Source organism: Branchiostoma lanceolatum, chromosome 16 (assembly GCF_035083965.1).
Source record: "Branchiostoma lanceolatum isolate klBraLanc5 chromosome 16, klBraLanc5.hap2, whole genome shotgun sequence".
In the NCBI taxonomy this organism is placed as follows: Eukaryota; Metazoa; Chordata; class Leptocardii; order Amphioxiformes; family Branchiostomatidae; genus Branchiostoma; species Branchiostoma lanceolatum.
The window spans coordinates 1,149,657-1,175,944 of NC_089737.1; the positions used below are offsets into that span (position 1 = coordinate 1,149,657).

Genomic DNA, 26,288 nt, shown 5'->3' on the forward strand with positions numbered 1-26,288 from the left:
TGGACGCTCTGCGTTCTGCTGCACTGATTTACCTTTTGATGCGGTCGCACAGAGCTTGGCGGCGCGGCGCGACGAAATTACCGTCCCCTTTCATCTTTAGTTGTCACATCGAAAACTTTCTGACCCTTTTATCCAGCGGTCGGCGCCCCAAAAAAGGCTGGGGCCAGCAGGTGTTTTCTAGGGATTTGTCTTAGGCCTTAAAACTTCGATGATGTGCATGTGTGTGTACTATTTAATGTAACGTGTGAATGCGGGATGGTGCTGCGATCATCGAGGCAACCATTGTTTTGTAGTCAAAATTATTACGGAAATGTGTACACGATGTAGCGGTGTACAATTATTACAACGATAACGGAAAATGTAATTTTTGTAGGATCTTTCTGTCAATGAGAATTGAACCTGGTGGGGCTCATGCTGTCTAAATTCACATAATAATCCATCAATTTACGTACTGTATTTGAAAACCTCGACCTGGAAACATGTGAGTGGAATCCTCTTCATGGCGACCACCTGTCCATCGCGACCGTTTTTGCTCGGTCCGCCGGGTGGTCGCCTTGGGCAGGTTTGACTGTACAGTATTTTCTAATGGATTATGCAAATAAGGTCTTCATTTGCATAACTTTTATCTATCAATGTCCCTTTCTTTCTCAGTTACAACATATGTTGTATTTTTTAAATACGTACCATTGAACGGAGCGGGTTTATAAAATGGCCCCTTAATTATGCAAATTAGATACTGCTATGCATTATCAGCATTTTAAGTAACACTTAAGCTATCCACATATTAATACTATTAGAAACAAGTACCTGTAAATCATGATTTGATAACGGTCACTTATTGAAGCGGCTTTAGCCGTGGCTGTTTTACCGTTAAAATTTCATACCGTGACCTTGTATCCCACTCCCTCTTGCCCCGGCACTAGCGCACTGCACAATGTACACGTTTGCTCGTAATGTTACGTTCACAATCACGCTCCATTTCTTGATCACAACATCACCCCGACCAATCAAATCATGTGAATCGCATTGAAAGTCAGATTCGTATCAGCCATTTCCCGACAAATTCCTTTCTAAGTTGCGTTAATGACTAAATTTGACAAAATGAACTCACCAGTGAGATGCTGGAAGGTGTCAGCTTTCCAGAGATGTTTTCAGATTGGCAATTTTGGCACTTTGGAAGTAATAGAAAGTGACCGTGATTTAACGTTGACAAAAAAATAGTTTCTACTACTTTTCTTTAAACGTTAAATCGCTGTCACTTTCTATTACTTCCAAAGTGCCAAAATTGCCAATCTGAAAACATCTCTGGAAAGCTTACACCTTCCAGCATCTCACTGGCGAGTTCATTTTGTCAAATTTAGTCGTTAACGCAACTTAGAAAGGAATTTGTCGGGAAATGGCTGATACGAATCTGAGTTTCAATGCGATTCACGTGATTTGATTGGTCGGGGTGAACATGCACAGCAACGCACTAAGTGATGCACACAGCAACAAACCATCGATGTTCTTCAATGAATAATAAAAAATATAATCTACAAACAGAAAATGATTTGTTGTCATTTTTATCAAGATCACACAAATGGTGTAGTTACGATTTTAAAAAACATTATTAAGACTGTCAGCAAAACATGAAGAAGTTCCAGTTGCAAGCTTCATATACATGTAACGTTACTGGTATTCTCACAAGCTACATGAGATAATAATTCAAATAAAAATTCTTAAATCAGTGACAAACACATCTTGACCAAGCGTAAATTATGTGACAACAAAAACAAACACAACTCCGCCTGTATGTAAAAAAAAAGGAAGTTGATTTCACAATTTTGAGTTAAAATGACAGTAAGTATAGCAGAGATAAACCCACCACCTTCTTATCTACATTTTGTGTCCACAAATTAGATTGAATGTTTCAAAATCTGCGCCGTCCTTCTCGCCGCAAAGGAATCAAAATGGCGACAGCCTCCCTTGCGTGGTAAGCATATCCCGTCAGCCAATACGGCAAGGTCATTGAACCCTGTTGTGTTACCTATGCTATGATGGTCCAATCTACGTAGGGCAGTCAAATTTAGCTCGATAGTGAGTCAGTGGATCGGTAGAAACACATTTTTATTGAGCACAACAATTTTTCTGATAAATGAGAGGCTTTCTGAACGTGAGCAATGCAGTTCAAAGCATAGATGCTGCCTTTAGTATGCTGATTTTTAGTGCACATTTTCAGTTCAGTTCACTTGTCCACGATGTTTGACAAATTTTCGTGAAGTCCGCAGGCAATTGGTGACCATGTGCCGTGCAGAACTTGATGATTTTTTTCAGAAACTTCCCCACCATTGAAATTAAGTACCGCGACCTACCCCATTTTCCCAAAAATGCTATATTTTCCTGCCGCAATATTCAAATGATTAACAGTATACAGGTTTGGTAGTGTACACCTTTGTGGTTTGACCACCAGCTGTTGGGACCTGGGGAATTCTTGTCCCAGATTTGAAACTAACAGGAGTGAGCTACCATAACATGCCTAGAATGGAAGTACAGTCAAACCTGCCTAGGCGACCACCTTTTCAACGCGACCACCTGGCCATGGCGACCGCTTTTTCTCGGTCCCGAAATTTTCCCCATTGGCACAAGCATTAAGCTGCCTGCCCAAGGCGACCACCCGTCCAACGCGACCGCGACCGCCACGAATTGGGACCGCACAGGGCACAATCCCTGCCCATGGCGGCCGCCTAATTTTCAAGCGTGTGGTGACATCGGATCATTTTGCTGTCGGATTTCACGGAAATGTTTTCAAGACTTTGAAGGACAAAAATAAGGACAAAAATATATGGAATAGTAATGTTATAGCATCGATTCCTCCATGAAGTGTTTAATAAAACGTTCCCCCTATAAACATTTGTAAAGACAAATGTTTGTGATGTTGTTGTGCCTATCGTAATCTTATAGTTTACCGCAAACTCAGTTCGGTTTAAACTCAATTTTCAAAACGAATACGTAGTGCATGGCGTCAAAAAGTCAGATTTCGCAGAAACTACTATCTATTTCTTGTATTTTCAACAAAAATCTGTCTGTGTCTTACTAAATTCCGCAGAAAAATGACTTCGCGGCGGGCGAAACATCGGGTGAGAAATATTGTTCCTTGGTCCCGACACCATCTTGGATTTGGCGCGGCCCGGATTTGGCGTACCACTGACCTTTCTAAATTAAAACACGTTACTTTTGTGTATGAATGAGAATTGAACCTGGTGGGGGTCATGTTGTCTAAATTCACATAATTTTCCATCCATTTACGTACTGTATTGAAAACCTCGACCTGGAAATATGTGAGTGGAATCCTCTTCATGGCGACCACCTGTCCATCGCGACCGTTTTTGCTCGGTCCGCCGGGTGGTCGCCTTGGGCAGGTTTGACTGTATAGATTTTCCTCATTACTTATGCAAATTCAGTCTCAATTTACATAATTTGCACTTCATTGTGTACATCTCTGTTCAAGCTACCTGCATATCAAATAACATGAAAATCTGTTGTTCCTTTCTTCAGTTATTCTCCTTAGAAGATTTGACAAATACACCATTGCAGTTCCAGTGATACAAACCAGGGGGCCCAAAATCGACATTGACCTTTCTCCTCCCAACCCCTACCCACATACCAAATATCATTACAATCCATCTACATGTTCTTCAGTTATGCTGAATTTAAGCATTTGGAGACACACACATACACACATGAAAACACACACACAAACAAACACACTCAAAACAATATCCCCATGAAAAAGTCTTTTTTCATGGAGATGAACATTGTAACAGCCACACACTGTTTTAGAGAATAACAATATTACTGTAGATCTGAGTAGTCATGTAGACATGAGCCTGACACATCTGGTTGACACATGTTGCTGCCTGTCTATGTTTTCTAGGACGAATGGGGGGGACTGCATGACCCGCATTCTCTCCTTTGCACTGCTGACTAACATGCAATCATTCTTTTGGGCTTAAAATGCCTGTAGAGAAATGCCTGTAGAGAAATGCCTGCTCGACCCTGGGGCATCACCAAAAATGAAGTGTACATACATGAACCAACAGTTACTGTATGTATGTCGTACATGATGCAATAGCAAACCTTTCTGAATTTGAAACGTCAGTAATATAACCTATGACAGAATGACAGTAATATAACTATGACAGTAAGATATGTTTGTAGACAGCCTAATAACAACAATAGACCATACAACAATTTAGGGCTAGTGGTAAAAGTTACAATATGAAACCTTTTCATGCTATCACAGTTACCTTGTGAGTTCGCCTATCTGGCGTGCCTACAGGAGTGTGGTTGTTGTTCACAGAAGCCTCAGAGAATGCCGAGTCTTTCCGAGCTCGTGGTCTGAGGGCGCTAGGGTCTGACGTGAGAGACATGGTACGGACCAGCTTTAATTTCTCACCTAAAAGTGAAAGAAAAGCTCGTCAAAAATTGATTTTAATTACTATGATTCCTGAGAACAGTCAAACTTGATGCAGATTGATGAAACATGCATAGCAATCTGACCTATATCATGCTTCCCATAACTTGAACCACATGTGAGCATGTTGCCTCACCCATGGTAGTGGCCATCCGCTTTATGGACGGAGTGCGTTTCACCTTCTTCTTCCCACTCAGCTCACTTGTGCTGCTAGCAAGACTGTTACGTAAGAAACTGATGGACACTTCCATCTCTCCACGCTTCTTGGTTTCCTTCTTTCCTGGTCTGTTATGGAGTTCATACCATCTGAAGTAAGCACAGAAATATAACATGTACACAGGGTTACAAAACAAGTGTAAATAGGGGCCCCTGGACAAGATGATACTATGGAAATTATTCCTACATACACAGGCCACGCCAATTTTTTTTGTGGCTTCTCGGAATAGCCTGTCCTGTTTTCCCCATTTGAAAAAAAAGATTGGGTCACTATTCCCATTCACAAATTTTAACCCTCAATTCTACTATTTGTTCACTTGTAAAACTCAATAGCCACCAAATAAGATTATAAAGGCCTGCATATACCTTAAAAGTGTGGTCATATTGATTATAAGTTTTAATTCATCATTCCTTAAAACTATTTCTCAATATCAATCCATATATTATATGGAAAAAGGTATTTTTGTTACTGAAATTATAGTACTAGATCAAAGAAAGGCATGCATTGCTTAAAATGAGTCATAGAAAGCTGAAATTTGAATAAACCTCTTTTTCTTTATGTTATGTAAACCCTTATCTTCACCCCAGACTGTTTGCAAAAAATTTTATTCTTATTTTTTTTTCCGCCCTGTCGCTCCTATTATTTTTGGGAAAAATCTGAGAAGCAACAAATAAAATTGATGTGGCCACATGACTACATACATTTGGTATAGATAGCTCAATCGGTAGTAGCCTCACAGCTGAGCTCCTGGTTCCAATTACAATGTAGTTGCTAACTGGGAGACCACAGTTCAATTCTGGGTCAGGACCCTCGGTTAGGGCTGCCCCTGCTTTTTGGACGGGACTTAAAATGGGGGTTCCATGTTCGAGGAGGTGCCTCAAGCACATTAAAGGGAAGGGCTAAATAGCAACTCCTCCCCGTAAGAATATACCCTGCACTGGGTGAAAGCTCAGATTTCCGGTTCTTTCCGAGTCTGTGCACGTCCGTTAAAACCGAGGCGGGCAGGAGGTGTGAAGAGTTTTCCGGTTCCGGCGTGTGCCTACCGGGAAAATTCTGCATTTTCAGGCACAGTTAGCTGTGCGTTGATTCCCAGGCCGTTGCACACTCGTGTGTGACCATGCCGGGTATAACAATAAGCTTTAGCTCACGCATTATAAGCCACGGTGTATGAACTACACAGAAATGATAGGTAAATGATCTTTATTTGCTGTGACTTTGTGTTCGAAACTTAACAAAAACCATTAATAGATTTAGGACTGTAAAGGATGAAATAAATTTCTTTTGGGTAGTAGTAGGATTGAAAATAATATTACCGAATGCGAACGATACAATGACGGTTTAGTTCGCTGGTATCCAGACTGTTATCGCGCCCTTTCAGTCGGCAGCCCAGAGCTCTAAGCCCGCCGATAGAAATTGTATTAGCGCACCGGGGAGTTCTAAAAAATCATGACTTTGTGTTCGAAACTTAACAAAAACCATTAATAGATTTAGGACTGTAAAGGATGAAATAAATTTCTTTTGGGTAGTAGTAGGATTGAAAATAATATTACCGAATGCGAACGATACAATGACGGTTTAGTTCGCTGGTATCCAGACTGTTATCGCGCCCTTTCAGTTGGCGGCCCAGAGCTCTAAGCCCGCCGATAGAAATTGTATTAGCGCACCGGGGAGTTCTAAAAAATCATGAGAGTTGACCGGTCCTTGCGGGTAAAAGGCACGGTCCACTCCCCGGGCTACAACTCCACGGAGTGTTAATTTAGATCCGACGGGCTGACAGTCTCGGGCCACCGAAGAGACTCGCTAGCAGCCCGGTCCCTAGTCAGGTTCCTCCAGGGTAGGAGAGTTAGGGGCGCACCAGACAAGCTGTTTTGTACGTACGTGGAGGCCCTGGCAATAGTATGGGTTTCAGAGTACTCTAAAAGTTGCATGGATAACCAAGGATATTCTTGTGATAACATATATGGTGTACCAACGAGGTTTGCCTGGTATCTTGTCTCTACGTGTCGGCTTAGGTGTATTTTACTGGACCCAGTGTGCTATATTGAGCCGTTCTGATAGCTCGTCTTCTTAGCTTTAGTTTCGCCGCCATCGTAGCGGGAGCGAACTACCCCCGAGCGGGCCAATCTGTCTGGGTGGCGGGTACCACTCCCAACGCCGCAGAGATGCCGGGAAGGTCCCGATGGTATGGTTTCCAATCGGCGTATGTGAAATGATCATTTGACATGATTTGAATTATTGTCTATAAAAAGTAAACACGAGTCGTCTGTAAGATACAAGCTGTGCATAATGTTGTAAGATGTGTATTGGAATGTCTTTGCGGCGTCCATATTGATTTTCTGTTTTTGTAAATTTTTCCTGTAAAAAGAAGGAGTTGAAAATGCACAGAATACTAGTACTTGTGTTACGTGCTTTTGTCCCTATAGTCCTGTCTAGAGTAGTGTACTTGTGCATGCATGGTAAAAAGAAGGAGCCATGAAACAAGGGAAACATGAAAATGGCGTCACGTCACCATATGCATCACCCGAGAATTAAACCCCGTTCACACTCAAAAAAATGGATCAGATTGAATATTCATACAGGTAGAATTACTCCGATCGCGAATGACAATGTAACCTATATCTATTTTTATGTATTTATTTATGTAACCTATGTAATGGCCTCATGTGATGAAACTTGTGAGTGTGGCTTGCAATTTTTCTCCAAGCTTGCAATTCATGCTGAATATATAAGGTATTTGGCGTTATTTGAAATACTCAAGAGCAAGTCCAAGACTGTATTAGTGCTACACATTATACACAAGGCTGACCCGTTGTTTTGGTGCATAGTCATAGTGAATAGCTTTCAAATGTACCGGGAAGGGGGCAAATCAATTGCAATGGTCTGTGTTGCAATCAAATGAAATGAACTTATTTGAGTCGAACAAGTAATTTCTACGTACTATTAACCTGTAAACACGGAAGTTAATTGTTGTACAAGCGTGCATATCAAATAAACCACTGAATAATTACACAACAAAGACTTGACCAGCGGGCACGTGGTATTTCACAACTCATTGTGCAGGGTTCTGTAAAACATGACTGTCAGCCAATTGCAATTTACATGGTATATGGTTTTAAAACAACAGCCAATCAACGCCCGTGTCGCTATTTTCAAATCTCTTAGTTGGCACACATATCCCAGATGAGGACTAACTGACTTCGTGTTTGGGCTAGCCTGGAAACCATACCATCGGGCGTTCCGCGTTATCTCTACGGCGCAGGGAGTGATTGTACGGACTTGGATCAATTAGCTCGGTCTACGGAGAGGCATAACTGACAGAAACGGATCGGTGCATAGCAGACTAAACCGTTCGGTAGAGACTGCTAAACAGGCTATGTGTGGATATATGCTCTCCGCTCCCTGTCCTCTTTGCCAGGTATAGGCAGCCACGGCGCTGGGAACACTGAGAAGCTTTGGTCGTGTTTCTACATCAACATTGGTAAATCTAGTTCAAGGACCCAATTAGAACTTGTTGCAAGACTAACTGTGGACGACACTCTTTCAACTGATGCGAGACCAAGCGGGCTAATCTGACTGGGAGTATCTGCGTTTTTATCTGAAGCATATGGAAGGAAAGGTGCAGGAATGACAGCATCACGGAGACCCGCACTGAGAACTGAGTTTCATTTGACCTGAGCGACTGTGGCAGGCGGAGTCGTCAAGATCAAAAAAGGAACACACTCTTTGGAACTTTTGTAGCCGATACTTAACCGCAAAATGCAAATAGTGGCATTCGTGGATAACGGAGAAACAACAATGAAAGTTTAATCACCATTTTGAACTAATAAAAGCATCTTTTCAGGGGTTTGGGCCGGGGAAGTGGAAAGCGCATAAGGAATTTTTTTTTTGGGGGGGGGGGGGGCATTTTGGCCGCAGCAGGCCTGGTCAAACCTTGGAGGGTAATTAAATGCTAATTAGGTGATAATTGTCGCTAAATTATGCAGCTACCGGCGGCAATCATATTCACTGGACAGGACATGTGTATGAATTTCCCTCTAGCTGCACGGGTAATTAAATGATAATTAGGTCATAATTGTCGCTAAATTATGCAGTACCGGCAGCAAAGATATCGATGTTCACTGGGCAGGATATGTGAATGAATTTACCTCTAGCTGCACGAGAATAAACAGGGCGCCGACACTTCCTGCGCAGCGTAAGTGGTGCATTCGCGGTTAATCCCGGGACGGCGTGGGCCCCGTGCAGAAGAGCTGGGCAGGTCGACACGACCTGGAGAGTCACGGAAAACTCGAATTTGCAGGCACGTGAAACACGATTTCCACCCCGCAAATTCGTTATTTCGTACAGTGCTGCTACTGAAACAGCAAGGAATTTGCTGCCCTATGTGCCACCAGGCACAACAAGGGTCTGAATACTTGTCATTTGTGTCTCTGCACAGAATTGCAGAGAAAACTTCATCTTCTGATATCATAAATAGCATCTACACATGCATGTACTTGTAGAGATTATAGTTCTTCATCTACAATAGACCAATACACTGCATAAAACAGCAAAGGCCTAGGCCTGAAGATATATGATAGACACAATCCAGCAAGTCAAACGCTTAAGCTGACAGTCTTACAATGTAATGTTGTTTGAAATGTTAATGTGCTCCATACCTTCTGAGTGGACCATTGGTTACATGCATGTCTGTCAGGGGGAGTGTCAAATGACCCAGAAAATCATCACTGCCAAATAAGCTGCGATGGTAGAGATTAAGCTGCACACATGCTCCCTCCAGATTTTCACTATAGTTACTGAGGCATCTGGAATGTGACAAAACAGCACGTTAGAAAACTGCTCAAGCCCCCTCCTGGCTCTGTAAGAGCTATGTATGTGCCTTTTATCAGCCTTAGCTTGGTGTAACTATATTACAGCATGTAACTGTGTACATGTCCCAGTAGAAGTACCAAGATTTCCCCTGTAAATTTCACAATCATAAGATGAACCTCTAATAAACAAACCCATACAAAGTCATTGATGATGGTAATGTAGCCAGATTTTGATCACTGGTTTGATCATAATTTTTGAATGCAAAAAAAAAATATTGATGTTGTTATAGGTGTAACGTGACAAATGTTTACAGGACCTGATTGATAAATTCACCCACTAATCTGGGTATGGAAGAACGAGACACCACCATGGGCGAGGGGGTGTATTGTTAGTCAGAAACACTAGCACAAAGAAAACAGACGATATTATTCAGCTATTAACTTTATTCATTGACCCTTTGCTGAAAATAAAGAAATGACTACGAACCTGTTTTGATTTTGCATTCTTTCATTTTTCCATGCGATCTACCGCATTACAACACACGTAATGTTACAGGGGAGGCATTCTGAAACATCGCCATGCCACTCATGGGATAACAGTTTCTGTGTTACGTAGAGTGCAGTTTTAAAGATATTGGTGGTATTGCGCCTTTACACCGGCAGGTATCGGCTCATTTGTACCGCGTTTGCCGATTTTAGCGCACCTTTTCAGTTAACTTGTCGAGGATTTTTGAAAAAAATTGGTGCAGTTATCCGGCATTGGTGATCATGCGCGGTGCAGATATGCGGAGTCACTAACAATGCAGTGAATGGGAACCGGTTTTGGATATTGGGATTCGGTGCAGTTAAATGGGAGGTGCGTTTATCCGAGGTGCAATCAAGTGGCTTCGTCTGTACTATCAACTTGAAGGAAATGTTAAAACGATGAGTTTTGGTGTTTTGAAATCAGTGAATTTTTTAAAATTCTGACAGTCAGTGTGCACTGAAGCCACACAAGGAGACAAATGCCAACTGAATGACAGCTACACCACCCTGTCCTTACTAGCCTTGGTCCTGAATGACAGCTACACCACCCTGTCCTTGGTACTGAATGACAGCTACACCACCCTTACTAGCCTTGGTACTGAATGACAGCTTACACACCCTCACAAGCCTTGGTACTGAATAATAACTACACCACCCTTACTATCATCATCATCATCTTCACCGCTTTTCAGTCCTTTCACTGAGGCGGGCCGTCATTACCCTTACTATCCTTGGTCCTGAATGACAGCTACACCAACCTGTCCTAGGTACTGAATGACAGCTATACCACCCTTACTATCCTTGGTACTGAATGATAGCTTAACCATCCTCACTAGCCTTGGTACTGAATAATTACTACACCACCCTTACTATCCTTGGTACTGACTGACAACTATACTACCCTTACTACCCTTGGTACTGAATGACAGCTACACTACTCTTACTATCCTTGGTACTGAATGACAACTAAACCAACTATCCTTAGTACTGAATGACAGCTAAACCACCATTGATGTCCTTGGTACTGAATGACAGCTAAACCACCCTTGGTACTGAATGACAGCTAAACCATCTTTAATGTCCTTGGTACTGAATGACAACTAAACCACCCTTACTATCCTTTGTGCTGAATGACAGCTACACCACCCATACTATCCTTGGTACTGAATGACAGCTACACCACCCATACTATCCTTGGTACTGAATGACAGCTAAACCACCATTACTATCCTTGGCACTGAATGACAGCTAAACCATCCTTGATATCCTTGGTGCTGAATGACAGCTACACCACCCTTACTATCCTTGGTACTGAATGACAGCTACACCACCCATACTATCATTGGAACTGAATGACAGCTAAACCACCATTACTATCCTTGGTACTGAATGACAGCTAAACCACCCTTGATATCCTTGCCACTGAATGACAGCTACACCTTCTTTTTTGTTCTTGCTGTTTAATGTTAAGTACATACAAGTCACACTCCTCGTTCCATCCTGGTGTTACGGTCTTCTCAGCGACAGATGTCAGGAACTTCTCCTTCCCGAGTGTGATGGTAACATATGCATCATTTGTACCTGTAGAAACACAGGCCATCTCAGTTAGCATATGCATGATTACAGCTTCTTCATCAGTAATCGTATCTCCAATAGCCATTGTCATGGATACATGCAATGCCATCTCAGTAGCTATCAGTATGTAACATATATGTTATATAATATCATATGGCTTTCATAAGCAAATGTTTTTCTGCCACTAAGAATAAACATCATGACAAAGTTATAATCAGGACCATCAATTTTTTTTTACTAGTTAATATAGTTTGGCAAGGGAAAGTTAGCAAATTTAGTAAGTATGAACGACGCAGGCTCCCTTTCCTGTTAAGGGTGGCGTTAAAATTTGCTCCTAGATGGCTTCTTTTACTCCGTGGTTGACCCAGCAAGACTCATGGTCCAACATGTCAGTTGACTTGAGGTTGAAGGAGTACTGTCTGTTATGTTCAAAGTGGCAGTAATATGTAGGGACTTGGGAGTCTAGTCTGACACTCATACCAGATGAAGTTTTCACCTTTAAATTCACAACTACAAGAGCTACATTCTGCAGAAGGGCTGGATGGGCTGCCTACCTCATCACTATCACTATCATCTGGTTAGTGTTTCTCTAGGATGGACGTTCTGAACTAATTCTGGTTTCTAATCACTTTTATTTATAATTAGTATATGGCTGAGGAGTAGCTCCGGCGTCACGATTCGTGCCCGTGACGTTCCATGCTTTTTCCAGGCACAGAAAGTGACACAGCCCGACTGTCACAGACTGTGCCCGGAAGCGCTGTCAATCACTGTGACTAAAGGACAGTGATGCAACTATTCACGCCCGCGTTTCCATATAAGGCAGCATGTTTTTGTTTACCGCAGCGTCCCCCCTCGTCATCTTTGTTTTTTTCGGGGCGCTGGGATAAGGAGGAACAGCGTAATTCTCGCTCTGTAAAATAATTGAATAACTTAGACTTAGAACTGAAGTGGCACAAAAAGACAGTGTCTATAACAGATGCTAAAAAACAATTTGTAAGACTTTATATATTCTACCCTGGGAAACCAGATCTAGACTAGGATCGGGCCACTTGCCAGTTACTTCGACGTCCTGAGGCAGTCAGCTCGCTCGATCTAAATCAATGCTTTGGGAAGTTGTAGTCCCGGGCACTGTCCAGGCACGGTTTGTGACAGTGCCTGAGTATCCCAAAATGTGCTTTTGCCCCAGGCACGGTTTGTGGCACTCGGGCACTGTCACGAACCGTGCAAACGGTGCCTGGGCACGGTTCGTGAATGCCACGGTTCGGGACGGATTTTTGTTGTAGAAATTCGTGCTAAGACGTCCGTCTGTTTGTGCCACATCAACTCTAAGTCCAAATCAGCCAAGACAAGCGCGAAATGTATTTAAATGAGCGAGAATTACGCTGATTCTTTCTCATCCCAGCGCCCCGAAAAAAAAAAAAAAGATGGCGGGCTGCAGGAAAAAACATGTTGGGCAGACTCCTCCCCCTCAAAACACTCCGCCCCAAAGCACAGTATGGGATAAGACCCCCTGTGTGTCACGAACCGTGCTCGATTGGGCATCGAGCATGGTTTGTGACGGTGCCCGAGGGTCACAAAACGTGCTTTTGCCCCAGGCTCAGTTTGTGACAAAGCACAGAACGTGACGCAACAGTAGCTGCTCACACTGGCACTGCAGTGTTGTTTGTATTTTTCCTTGAGTGGCTGACTGGTTTCTCTAATGCACGTGTTGTTATAGTTGGGCTCCTCGCACTTAAGAATACGTCAGTTATAGAGGCTAACATTTTTTTGGTGAAAGTATGAGGTCGTGGACTGTTTACAATGTTTTATTCTGTATGGCTGTACATATCCTTGTACATAACTCCTGCGAGACATATTTCTCCTGATATTTATTCCCAACCTGTGCAGGCATCCAATACATATTTCATGCCCTGCCTGGTCCATTTCTGCTGCCTACAAAGGTGACAACTTGCATGGCTATTGATTTCTGTTAGCAATCTGATTATCAGAGTCTTTGTCCACAGGGAGTGGAAGATGCCATCTCCTCAGGATTGGAATTATTCTTGGATGTTGTTAATGACATACTTACTGGTTAGTATTGTGCTTTGTGCATAACGTTTTCTTTTTAACTGCACCAGACCTACACTTACTAGTTGTGCTGCTTATTGCCAACTGTAAGATGGCAAACAAAGAATCTAAATGGTTTCTTAAACAGAATCCAGTGTGTCAAAGAAGGCTAGACATCCATGTAGAACATTAAATGAAAACGTACAAGGTTTCAATTTGTTACAAAATAAACAAGAGTTTGGTGACCTGATATCTCCATGAACTGTTCTAATCATGCAAATGATTTCAACATTTACATTATCTATACTTGGTCATGTACACCTTAAACTACCTTACACAAGTCACAATATTGACAGCCCAATCATTTACCACTTGAAATATGAGTTATGAGTTTATTTGCATAATTGGTATCTGTCAATGTTCCACATGCCATAAACTACATGTTACATGTATTTGAGTCCTATAGACCTTTCTCACGCGGCGGACATGATAGAATGAAAACGAGGCCCTTGTGGCAAACAAAAGACCGATCCTAACTGTCAATCACAATTAGTAGTTTAGCCAATAATTACCTGATAATTAGAGAATCAACCAATGAGGAAGTAGCTGCATGACCGTTAAATATTTGCATTTCTATGTTTTTATTTTGCATTTCTACGTTTTGACGGAGGAGGGCGGGGACTATGCGATTAGTCAACAAAGCTCTAAATTGCTGCATTTTTTGTGTGCATTACATTAGTTATAATATTGATACTTGGATATCATATTTTAAAACTTAATGTGATTTAGGAGGAAAACGAAATCTGTACATTATTTTTGCTTCTTTGCCTCATTGGCCTCGTCTTCATTCTATCATGTCCGCCGCGTGAGAAAGGTGTATAATGGGAAAAAAATTCAAAATTTGTAGATTTTCCTCATTAATCATGCAAATCAAGTCCCAATTTGCATAATTTGCACTTCATTATGTACATCTGTCTAAGCTACCTGCATACTAAAAAGAATGAAGAATAACATGATTATTCAAGTTTCAGCTTGAAATAAGCAGAACACTTTACGGCCGACATCCAACTCATTCCTTTACTTGCATTGTACAGTAGATGCACCTGTTTGTTGAGAATCATTAAGAGTACAGTTTTTATATACATGTATGTACTTCAGTCATTCATGAAAAACATAAACATTGAAATATAAAAACAAAGCAAACAAAAACAGAATAAAGGAATTTAAGGCATTTTGCTATACTGGAAAATTGTTGAATGGCTTTAAGCCGCTTTACGGAGTAACAATTCCCTGAATGAGGTGGGTTTTTTTTGTTTTTTGATTTGGGAAAAATAGAAGAGGCAAATCCGAGAACCAACAAATTAAATTGGTGTGGCCTAATTTGAAGAAATCAGTGAACGTAGGTGGGGCAACCTGAAACTCCGATTTGCATCCTTGCTTGTGGGCAACTTTCGTGCGTCCTCTGCCATGGCCAACCTGAACCGAGTGTGGTGCAGCAGAGGGATTTCTCCCCAAACCAAAATCAGGCTGTACAACAGCTTGGTCCTGCCCATCCTTACCTACGGCGGGGAGACATGGACCCTAACTGCTGCCCAGGAGCGCCGCCTTGATGCCTTTGACACCAAGTGCCAGAGGAGGATCCTGGGAATCAGGTGGTACGACCACATCTCTAACGACATCCTACGTGAGAGGTCAAACCAACCACCACTGTCGGGCAAACTTCGATCTGCCCGTCTTCGTCTCCTTGGACACCTCATCAGGGCCGAGCCACCACTGGAGTTTTCAATGTTTATGTTTTTCATGAATCCCCCCCACCCACCTGGGCGCGGCCCAGAGGGAGGCCCAGACGGACTTGGACCGACCAAGTCAACAGGGACCTGCAGGCAGTCGGCCACACCATGGCCACTGTCTGGGTGACAGCGCAGAACAGGATGGCTTGGAGTTGGAGAAGGGTTTGCCGAGGCGCCACACTCCCTTCGACTGACTTGTGGGCAAGTTGGCTCAAAAAAGTAAGTCAAACCTGCCCAAGGTGACCATCCGGGGGACCGAGCAAAAACGGTTGCGATGGACAGGTGGTCGCCATGAAGAGGATGCCACTCACAACAGCAAAAAGTCTTAGATCTGACAACTGAAGATGAAAACGGAACGGCGTGATTTCGTCGCACCGCGCTACACCGCCGAGCTCAAGACAACATCGAAAGGTAAGTCAGTGCAGCAGAATGCACAGCGTCAGCGATTATAAGCAAGCAGCACCCAATAAAGGACATAAAGGTTTGTGAGATTCATGGAAAGAAAAACAAAATAAGAATATTAATTTTCATCAATAACGAGAGTACTCTAAATGTTCATACACAGAAGCGTCGTGTTTTACAAAGGTCAGTGTTATGCCAATCCTGGCCGAAACCAAGATGGCGTTGGGAACCAAGGAACAACATGTCTCGCCCAATGTTTTGCCCAACGCGAAGTCATTTTTCGGCGGAATTTAGTAAGACAGACACATTTTTGTTGAAAATACAAGAAATAGATAGTAATTTCTGAGAAATCTGACTTTTTGACGCTATGCACTATGTAATCGTTTTGCAAATTGAGTTTAAACCGAACCGAGCTTGCAGTAAACTATAAGATTACAATGGGCAACATCGAAATTTAGTATTCACAAACATTTGTTGTTCAATGTTTATAGTGTGAACATTTTATCAAAAGCACTTCATGAAGGAATCAATGCTTTTCCATATATTTTTGTCCGTCAAGGTCGCCTTGGGCAGGCAGCTTAATGCTTGTGCCTATGGGGAAAATTTTCATGACCGAGAAAAAGCGGTCGCCATGGCCAGGTGGTCACTGTATAGTCAAACCTGCCAAGGCAACCATCATCACAATCATTGATTCATCCATTAAGTGTTTTGATAAAACAATGAGTCTGTAAACATTGTAAATAAAAAGGTTTGTGAATTATACTAATTATAAATAAAACAAAATACTTATCGATGTTGTGCCCATCGCAATCTTAAGCTGTATTCGTAATGTTACCGCAAGCTTCTGGTTTGGCTTGAACATGGTGCAAAGCGTTAAAAAGTCAGATTTTACAGAAATTACTATCAGTTACTTTACGAAACATTTGTCTGTGTCTTACTACATAACGTTGGTTAACATAAAATCACAATTTTTTCCGATAATGGTTGATTGAATTCAATCTGGCAGAACAATAATCCATCCTTTTTTTCTGTTATTCTGTCAGTATCATGTATTACCTTTGCACTAATGCTATTATGTTAGATTTTCTCTCTCTAGTCGTGCTGACACCATAATATTTCAACTTAAAACTACCGTCCGCCGCACGCAGAATGACAGTGCACTTGGACAGGTGCGAACATTATTCCGGGAGAGAAGATTCGTCATTAATATATGCCGCTAATTAGCTTTTATACAGCAGCTGTTGTGCCCATCTTGACTTGAAGAGAGTGCCAAGGTCATATAAACGTGACCAAAGAAAAATAAATACACGACAAAACGGTCGTACCGCACACATCAGGCCTTCGGTAACATCCCGTTTGTTGAGTTGGTAGAACGTCACTCAAAGTCGACATCCACCGTCATGGAAACGTGTACATTTAGACAAAAAAGTGTTCCTCACAAACCTTTGTCGTCTGCTTGACAACAGGATTCTGGGTAATAATATGGCGGCGGGAAAATACAAGTGCCGTAGGTTGTAGCAACAAAGAGGAGTTTTGATGATTGATCACACTTAGAATCCAAAACAAAACTTCCGTCACAGCGTGCAGCTCAGCACGTCCTGACGTGCTGACTCTGGTTTAGGTATAGGACCGGACCTGAATCTGTACCTAAAGTACTTGTTCAGAAAATGGTAGTTTTTCAATAAGTACAAAAGCATGTTTGAACTGGAAACAACATAACATTTAATTGTGCTACCTGGTATTATTTTTATGAAAACACAGATGAAAATTTGACTCCAGCCTTGCAAATGTGTTTTTAGTGCACTACCATGGTAATTTCATAGTAATTTTATCTGTCAAAGTGGCCATCCCCTGAGTCAGGCTTGACCTGATTAGTACAGGTCCAGTACATGGTCCACCAGGGTTCAGGTATTTTGGACCTGTACCTAATTGATTGTACCCGGTACTGTATCGGTACAGTGTACCAGTGCACAGCTCTAATCCAGGCCTTCTCGAGTTATGCTGGTCTTCTACATACATACACACATACAAACGCTTCCGAAAACATAACCTTCTTGGCAAAGGTAAATATCAGGTTATCAATACGTACCTCCTTTCCCTTTTACCACCAGGTTCCTGGCTTGATGTACTAAGGGGAAAAAAGATTGCCATAATTACAGCTGGATCATCCACAATGTTTGATGGAATATTGAATATGATTACTAGTACAGTATCTAGTCTATATTTCTATAGTACATGTATCACCAAGCCAACATCTCGCACATTCTGACAGGCGCTCCGTACGAACTTCGCAAATTCCGTATTTTCCTAAACTCCGTCCTTCATAAAAAATCAAAAGATCGTAAAATATGATTGTTCAGCTATTTTCTGACCGAGTATAGTCAACTGTTTGTGTCTTATATCAATGTGGAGACCGTAAAAAAACAGTCCTTCGGGGTGCCCCATATGGCGGCCTTCACAGTGTGTTTCCTGGCTTGTTGGGGCCCCAAATGGAGTATACCGGTATACCTATACGGGTACGGGTTTTCTACCGGTATACCTATACAGGGTTTTCCCCTTACCCATTAAGCAACGACGTAAAAGCAAAACGCCCGAAATCTGGCTTATTTGCATATTATATGCAAATGAGCCAGCGTACATGTAGAATGTTAAGAAATACCCGAATCGACCGCCGCGGTCAGAGATCAAGCATCACAGGGAAATTTCAACTGTGAATAAACTTCAGAACTTCGCACATTGGATTGCATGTTCAGTGGTTCGTTGGAATGTTGAACAAAATGGCGGACAAATCAAGCGTGTTAGCGGCGGTGGGAATTGCACATATTTCAAGACGTTTGCATGACAATACAGTCGTATTCAAACGTGATGAATATTGCTGTGCAGTGTAATAAGGTAGATTGAACTTATGATGTAGAAAAATAACCAAAAACAGTGAATTTTGTTTTATGTTCCGATCACAATATGTCCCTTTAATCCCTTCAGAATGTATTTCACCAACTCAGATGAATTTTCATGCTAATAATAATTAATAAAACAAAGAGTATCATTTTTAGTGACTCTAAGAATATGCTGTATACTACTAGTAGACTAAGTGTACAATTACAGGGGTGCCTAAGTATTTATACAATCCTTACGGAATACACAAATTTTACAGAATTCATACAATCCACTAAGGCCCAATTTACACTTGTTCTGTGAAACTGTATTACTACACATGGTAGTCTACTACGTACTGTAGTAGACTACAGATTCGCGTCCACTTTACATTTGATGACAGGAAGCCTAGCAGGACACCTGCTGTACATGTTCCTGATTGCCATGAAACTGTAGTGACCTATTATGACCTTTGAAAAATTTCGGGAGGGAATTTCAGCACGGTTTTTAACTCACCCCAACCAATCGAATGTGGACAATCCTCCAGAATTGGTACATTCTTCCAGGAAGGCGGACATTCCTCCACTTTCAACCGGACATTTCTCTAGGAAGGCGGACGGTCCTCTAGTTGTAAGCGGACAATCCTCCGGAATTGGCACATTTCTCTGGGAAAGGGGACATTTCGCGGACACCCCCACCGGCCTGTGGAATCGGCGGTGAACCCGACAAATCGTTTCCTAGTTCAGCTAAATCACAACATCTGGACTTCTGAACCGTGCAGTGAGATGGCAAATACTATCAGCTCGGAAGGCAAGTATAGTATTTGATTGAAAACTGAGGCATGTTGGAAATGAAAGCGCCCGCGCGGCGGACGATCGCTTCTGTACAAGGTTTTAATGGCGGCCTGTTGCACGCCCGGCAAACAAAACAAAGTTTTATCCTGAATATCAGAGTGATTGTCAAGATATAAGGCTCTACTGCCTAGCACACGTGTATGTTTATACCAAGATGTTAGACATAGTTATCTGATATTTCTTGTCAAAAGACCGCGCTGTACACGAAATGTCAAATAACACCGCCACATATATGTACGCGGCAGGAGATGGGAGCCTTGTCTCGACAAGCATACGGGCGGAAGCTGTGTCTCAACAAGCACACGGACATGTAGTCGCGTTGTACAAGAAATACCCTATATCGACGACTAGAATTGTGACAAAATCTTCTCATAGATACATGTGCTAGGCAGTGGACACTTCATATCTTGACAATCACTCAGTATTCACGATAAAACTTTGTTTTGTTTGCCGGGCGTGCAACAGGCCGCCATTAAAACCTTGTACAGAAGCGATCGTCCGCCGCGCGGGCGCTTTCATTTCCAACATGCCTCAGTTTTCAATCAAATACTACACTTGCCTTCCGAGCTGATAGTATTTGCCATCTCACTGCACGGTTCAGAAGTCCAGATGTTGTGATTTAGCTGAACTAGGAAACGATTTGTCGGGTTCACCGCCGATTCCACAGGCCGGTGGGGGTGTCCGCGAAATGTCCCCTTTCCCAGAGAAATGTGCCAATTCCGGAGGAATGTCCGCTTACAACTAGAGGACCGTCCGCCTTCCTAGAGGAATGTCTGCATGAAAGTGGAGGAATGTCCGCTTTCCTGGAGGAATGTACCAATTCTGGAGGAATGTCCACATTCGATTGGTCGGGGTGTAATTGTGAAAAGCTAGGGGTTTTATCTAATGCCTAATACCAAGAAAAAGGGCCTGCAGCTGACAGCTCGGTTTTACTGTGAAAACTAGAGAATGACCGCAGATGACCCGAAATGGAATACGCGATCAGTTCGAATTATGTCAGATCAAACATGGTTGTTGCCTTCGAAGTGTGGTCTACTACCTCTGTACTACAGTTTCGCTTTACACCCGGTTCGAAGTCTCGCAAAACCTCTGCCGAATTGTGTAGTACTACAGCCTCCAAGGGTGTAGTAGACTTTCTGTAGCAGACTACAGTAGTTTTCTTTTTACACCCGAAATAAAATCGGTACTAGTAGTCTAATACAGGTCGCACGGTCCTTACGGAATTCATACAATCCATTACTAAGAAACGTATGAATATGATCCTTATGGAATTCATCCTAGTTTTACAGAATACATACGATGATGATCCTTACTAATTTGTTTGGCCGGCGCCTGGCTAACATTGATTCTAAGTCTCGCATGAGATTTAACATATGAGTGTGATGACTTAACAAATAGCATGTAGCTTGTTACTGTCTCATTCCTGTATAACTCCGAGTGGGTACCCTTAAAGAATCCGTACCCCAAAAAATGAACGGATGCATGAACGTGTGCGTATATCGGTGGGAAATTCCCTTTTAGCCAGCCTGACTAATCTCAATCTCAAGAAATTAGCAGGTAAAGTTCGGCAGCCACGCGCGAGGTCGGACGTGCACATCCCGACATTGTAGGTGATGTGGTCGCACGCTCTTTAGCTGGAAAGTGCCTTTTTGGGTGTGTAGCTAAGTGCAGTTTGTAATTACTATAAAAAGAGATGTAACGGGGGATGCCTAACATTGCACGTTTTTTTACGCGCTCGAACTCACGGCGCTCCATTGCTGGTTGCCAGAGAGTGGTCAGGTTTTGATGAACGAATTTTGAACACATTCATCTAAAGAACATACTTGGATAAGAAATGTATTCAGACTGTTCATGAGCCCTTCACGCTCCGAGTTACAAGCGGCAAACGCTGTGAGACATTTTCGCGAATGTACGTTCTGATTTAGTGCTACGCTTGATAGTGTGCCTAACTTGGCACGCTTTTATAACATTGCTCTCTTTTGAAGTTGATGATGGAGTTAAGAAAATGTAAATGAGGCTTGCAGTCTACTATATTCTAGCTTTCTTTTGACCGGAAAATTTTGACTGTGTGCACTTCTCACGTCATGTACATGTGAGAAGGGCTATGTCTAGCGCATCCCAGCTCATGTTTTCACGGGAAATAGGCTACTACGCACTGTGTGCGTAGCCTGATGTACGTATTGCGTGTGGCCCGACTGACAAAATAATTACCAAAAAACGACACCGCTTACATCAACAATATTCGGTGTACTTATTGCCTAATGTCTTCGCCATCTCTGTATTCAGACAGTTTCCTTTTCATAGACGGTACCAATCACATGTTAGAGTGTAACAAATTTCTGAACCTCCCTGTGCGTTAAATCGCCCCGCCACCATCACGGCGAGGAAAAAAGGTGGGAAAACAATGTCGCCAGACGACACCGATGTTTACGTTGTTTTTCTTTGGTCGGTTTTCTACTCAACAAACACTTAAAGACCCAACTTTTTAGTGTTTTATGAAGTTATATTTCTTATGTGAATGATAGTTGTGTATCAGCTTGGCACAGGTCGTATATTTAGGCGCCGGGACGTCTAGCTACGCAGTGACCCTCTACTCAGTGTACTCAGCGCTACCAGCATTATTGTCAAAATACTATTTTGTGTCAGTACTGTAAGTCTACTTAGATCCGCGGGGCCTAAAATCCGCGGTTTCGGGCAAATGGAGAATCCGCGGTGGTTCTAAATTCGCGCTGGGCGATGAGTAGAAAAAAATAACTGAATACTGCCATCAGAAAATGTTTGGTTAATTTTTAAAAATCAAAAATGTTACGAAGGTCGCCACAAAACTGCTTCAAAATCGTCAGAAAATGCGGTCTACGCCGAAACTGTGACGGGAAATTCCCGCCTTGTGATCACGTGAAATCTTGCAGTCAACCAATCAGAGCAAAGTTTTTCTGACTCAAACCAATCAGCGCTTAGAACAGGCGGTAAACAAGAGTAAACAAAGATGGCGGCCCAGTCAGGCCCTTGCCGCTAGCGCGCTGTATTTTGAAGTAAAATCACGGCGTAAACACGACTCATCTACCCTACCTAAGCAGAATTTCCACGGGAAGAAAATTAAAGGGATAGATTCTCCACCGAATACGACCACAAATGGCTGCAAATCACAGCGTAGGGACTCAAATGCTCGGGCGAAAATCTTTTTTTTTCTTTACGTATTTTTGCTGGCTTTCTTGAAAAACAGGTTTTTAATGAGATCAACATATGCAAAGGCACCGATATCGATGGTTTGCAAGCATAACAATAGCAAGAAACAAAAGAGCGTGATTGTACGCCGGTAAACGGCGTCCCCACGCCCGTAACAACAATGCAAAGCCAAAATTGTGGCGTGTATCTCCATAGTTATTTTCTGATTTCTCGGTAAATTACTCTATGCGTGTAGCGGTCGGGAGTAGCGACGCCGCTCGGCCAAACTCCTGCGAATCATATGTAATATCACTTGTTAACTCGTACGTACTGTGTAAAAGCTTGTCATGTTTTACACAATCGCGTGCATTGTTTATGTGTCGCTTTTCCCTGAAGTCGAGCTCACTCGTATATGTGGGGAGGGGGGCAAAAGTACGATAAACATATCCGCGGGGAAATTGATTCGCGGCGCAGAGGTCGCCGCGGATCCCGCGGATCTAATTATACCGCGGATCTAAGTAGACTTACAGTATATGTACAAATATGTTTTGAATGCAAATGACAGCTATGTGCATGAACTTCATTTATTAACCTTCCTTATCAGCATAGTCAGTGGTCACAAACACAGTGTACTTATGCAAAATAAGGTCAGTAACAAATCTGTGCTATGTTAGGGCGCGTGCGATGTTAGGGCGCCCCCCGTTAGTGTAGTCAAGGAGGTTTAATCAAGAGGAGAGAGCACGCTGTAAACGTCCCGCTGTGCCTTTTGTTTTCACCCGCGAGAGCCGGCTGCGATCCTTTGTTTACCAGCCGGCGCGGCGCCCCTTTGATGCCCTATGCGCTTCCCCGCACTTCCCGCGGTTTTCAATGCAAATGAGGGTAGTCATGACGTCACAGCCTCCGAATTCCCCCGACCTCGTCACGAAGCCCGGCCGAGAAGAAGCGATGAGTTTCAGATTTCCGACGATTGCCATATTTGGAACACTCGGCAGACCTGCGACAATGTCATCTTCGGATTGTTGACAACATGGCCGACATCTAGACCTTTTCGGCTTCGCTGTGCGACAAACATGGGTAAATTACAGCCACTTTTCTGAGTGGATGTCCGTTTTCTTGGGATAGAATTATGAATTTTTAGATGTATTTTTAGGTGGCTATGACAGGAATGTGAAGTTTTTCTTCGCTTAGCTGATATTTTGTCCTAACAGTTGACGGAGTGCTCGTCAAAATGGCGTGTTTTCTGATGTTCATAGCATCGCAGTATTTTTTCGTAGCATGGTATTTTTCATAGCGTGGTAGTATTTTTCGTAACGTACTATTCAATGATGTATCAGTCTTTTAGAAAAGAGTGACTTTTTGCATGGCAAGCATGACGTTTTTTTTTTTGTATTTGTGAATTTGATTAAACCTCCTAGTTTCGACCTACTGACTGAAATTCGTCATCGTTGTGTCAAGTTCTTCCCTGTTATCTATATCTTTATTGTATGGATATTGCCAGCTAACTACTGACGATAGATTCAAATCCATTGACCTCCAGATTTAGGTCAACTCGTGTATTGACCGCGATAACAAAGGGAAGACGCCCGCACGCCAGCGTAGGGCTCATGCTTTGATACCTAGGTGTCAATTATTTTGTTCACACCAAGGACGCTCATAGGAACAAAGGGAAGTGTTTCTGTGCTCTCTCCTCTTGATTAAACCTCCTTGGTGTAGTGAATCTGTTGGCAATTTCTTTACATGATCTAGGGTAAATGTTCTCAATATAATATGAATAACATTGGTGCATTTTCTATAGCTTCATTACGAACGCGCCCATGTTAAACACGTAACGGTATTATAACATGTAAGCCTATGGGGCGAAAAAAATCATGAAATTATGAGTCAATGAGACCTTACAAAACTGGCGTATTATGCCTATAGGCGGTTACTAGTGTATGCGAAACAAACAAACAGTTGAAGATATGTTGACTATAACGTTAACTGTTGCTTGACATAAATGAATTTCAGGCCAAGACATTTTGATGACCAAGCAGATGTAGACAAAGAGACAGAGAGGGAAGAACTAAAGGTGAACACACGGGAGGTTCTCCTGCCATCAAATTCTTCCACCCGAGCATCTGCTTGGAGATTTATAGAATGTAACGTGACACGTTGTATGAAACAATTTAACCTCCTTGAACAGACTTACCAGTGACCTTGACGTGTGTGGGGGTCCACCCTGCCGTCCCACTCATGTTTCTGTTGTTTTTCCCGCTTTCCTCTTGTTTACAAACCCGTTAGTTCGACATAACGGGACCTACTCTTCACCAGCAAAACCAAAACAAAGGCACCCGGCGCCGCTCCTGCCATATCTATCTCATCTTCAGCACAACTCATCGATGTGTCGAGAGAACGCACGTGTCCTGCTGCGACTGAGCGTCTGTTCTTCCGTCTTTCCTCCTGTGGGACGACAATAATGGTATAAATATTGTCCCTATGCCGGACACACACTGACACAGTAACAAATCCAGTCCTGCCTTTTTTCTTCCGGATATAAGTTTTACAAGGGATGACGGGACGGTGAGGTCGTGACCTGGCGCCAAATTTGAAATGAAACGCACGACGGAGTGGGGGGGGGGCGGTAACAGGAGTGCATCCATATGTACGAAAGCCCAGTGGTACAATCGGTGTGTGAGTAGCGAACAGGCAGCGCGAGCATCGCGACACTGGCAGGCAGCGCGAGCGTCGTGACAACAGGCAGCGCGGCAGCGCGAGCGTCGCGACAACAGGCAGCGCGAGCGTCGCGACAACAGCGGCAGCGCGAGCGTCGCGACAACAGCGGCAGCGCGAGCATCGCGACAACAGGCAGCGCGAGCATCGCGACAACAGGCAGCGCGACAACAGGCAGTGCAGCGCGACAACGAGCCGTGCGGGAAAAGAAACTCAGAAAGGGTTGCGAAGTTTGACGATTAGGGACTGTACGATAATTAGCCGGGGGGGTGTCCTGTTGCATGGGGCCGGGGGATAAGCTCTCAACGCCGATTCTTTCACTGAATGCAAAGTAGCCAATGCATTAACTCCGGTCTACTGGCACGCGAGGGACAGGAAGGAATATCTCACTCTGTGTCCGTGCGTACTCGAAATTCCGAGCGGGCTTGTAATGTTCAGCGATAGACAAATGTGACACTTACAAAACTAACATTTATTGCTCATCTGATCAGAAAGTGCATTGCACTTTCTGATCAACCAGTGAGGAACCAGTGACCTCGGAACCAGTGACTTTCTGAGAAACCAGTGACCTCGGTACTTTTGCGTAACGCTATATCTTAACATGAAAGTTCATCTGTGTTGGTAGAATTCATTATGAACTAAGGAATAAAACTTTACGTCCAACACAAGAGTAAGTCTACGAAAGCCACGCCTTCAGCACTGGTATTCAAGTGCTGAATCAACGGGCAAATCGGCCTTAGCACTGGTTCTCCAGTGCTGAAGAAAGTTCAGCACTGGTTTTCCAGTGCTGAAGAAAGTTCAGCACTCGTTTTCCAGTGCTGAAGAAAGTTCAGCACTCGTTTTCCAGTGCTGAGTGGAGTTCAGCACTCG

At 43.0% G+C, this 26,288-nt stretch overlaps 1 protein-coding gene across 5 annotated transcripts in view; it reads right to left on the bottom strand.

The window, feature by feature from the left end:
• Positions 1 to 25,256, bottom strand: part of LOC136421324 (rab11 family-interacting protein 2-like) — a 50,021-nt gene extending 24,765 nt beyond the window's left edge. For 2 of the 5 annotated variants that reach the window (XM_066408547.1, XM_066408550.1), the window contains exons 1-6: positions 24,898 to 25,256; positions 17,906 to 17,944; positions 11,482 to 11,584; positions 9,326 to 9,472; positions 4,590 to 4,759; positions 4,287 to 4,435 (exon numbers count right to left, since the gene is read on the bottom strand). In XM_066408547.1, coding sequence (XP_066264644.1) covers positions 4,287 to 4,435; positions 4,590 to 4,759; positions 9,326 to 9,472; positions 11,482 to 11,584; positions 17,906 to 17,944; positions 24,898 to 24,943 — 654 coding nt within the window. In that variant the 5' untranslated portion in view covers positions 24,944 to 25,256. The remainder of the gene's footprint in view (positions 1 to 4,286; positions 4,436 to 4,589; positions 4,760 to 9,325; positions 9,473 to 11,481; positions 11,585 to 17,905; positions 17,945 to 24,897) is intronic. The other 3 variants (XM_066408546.1, XM_066408549.1, XM_066408548.1) reach the window with 3 other exon arrangements.
• Between the last annotated feature and the right edge of the window lie 1,032 nt (positions 25,257 to 26,288).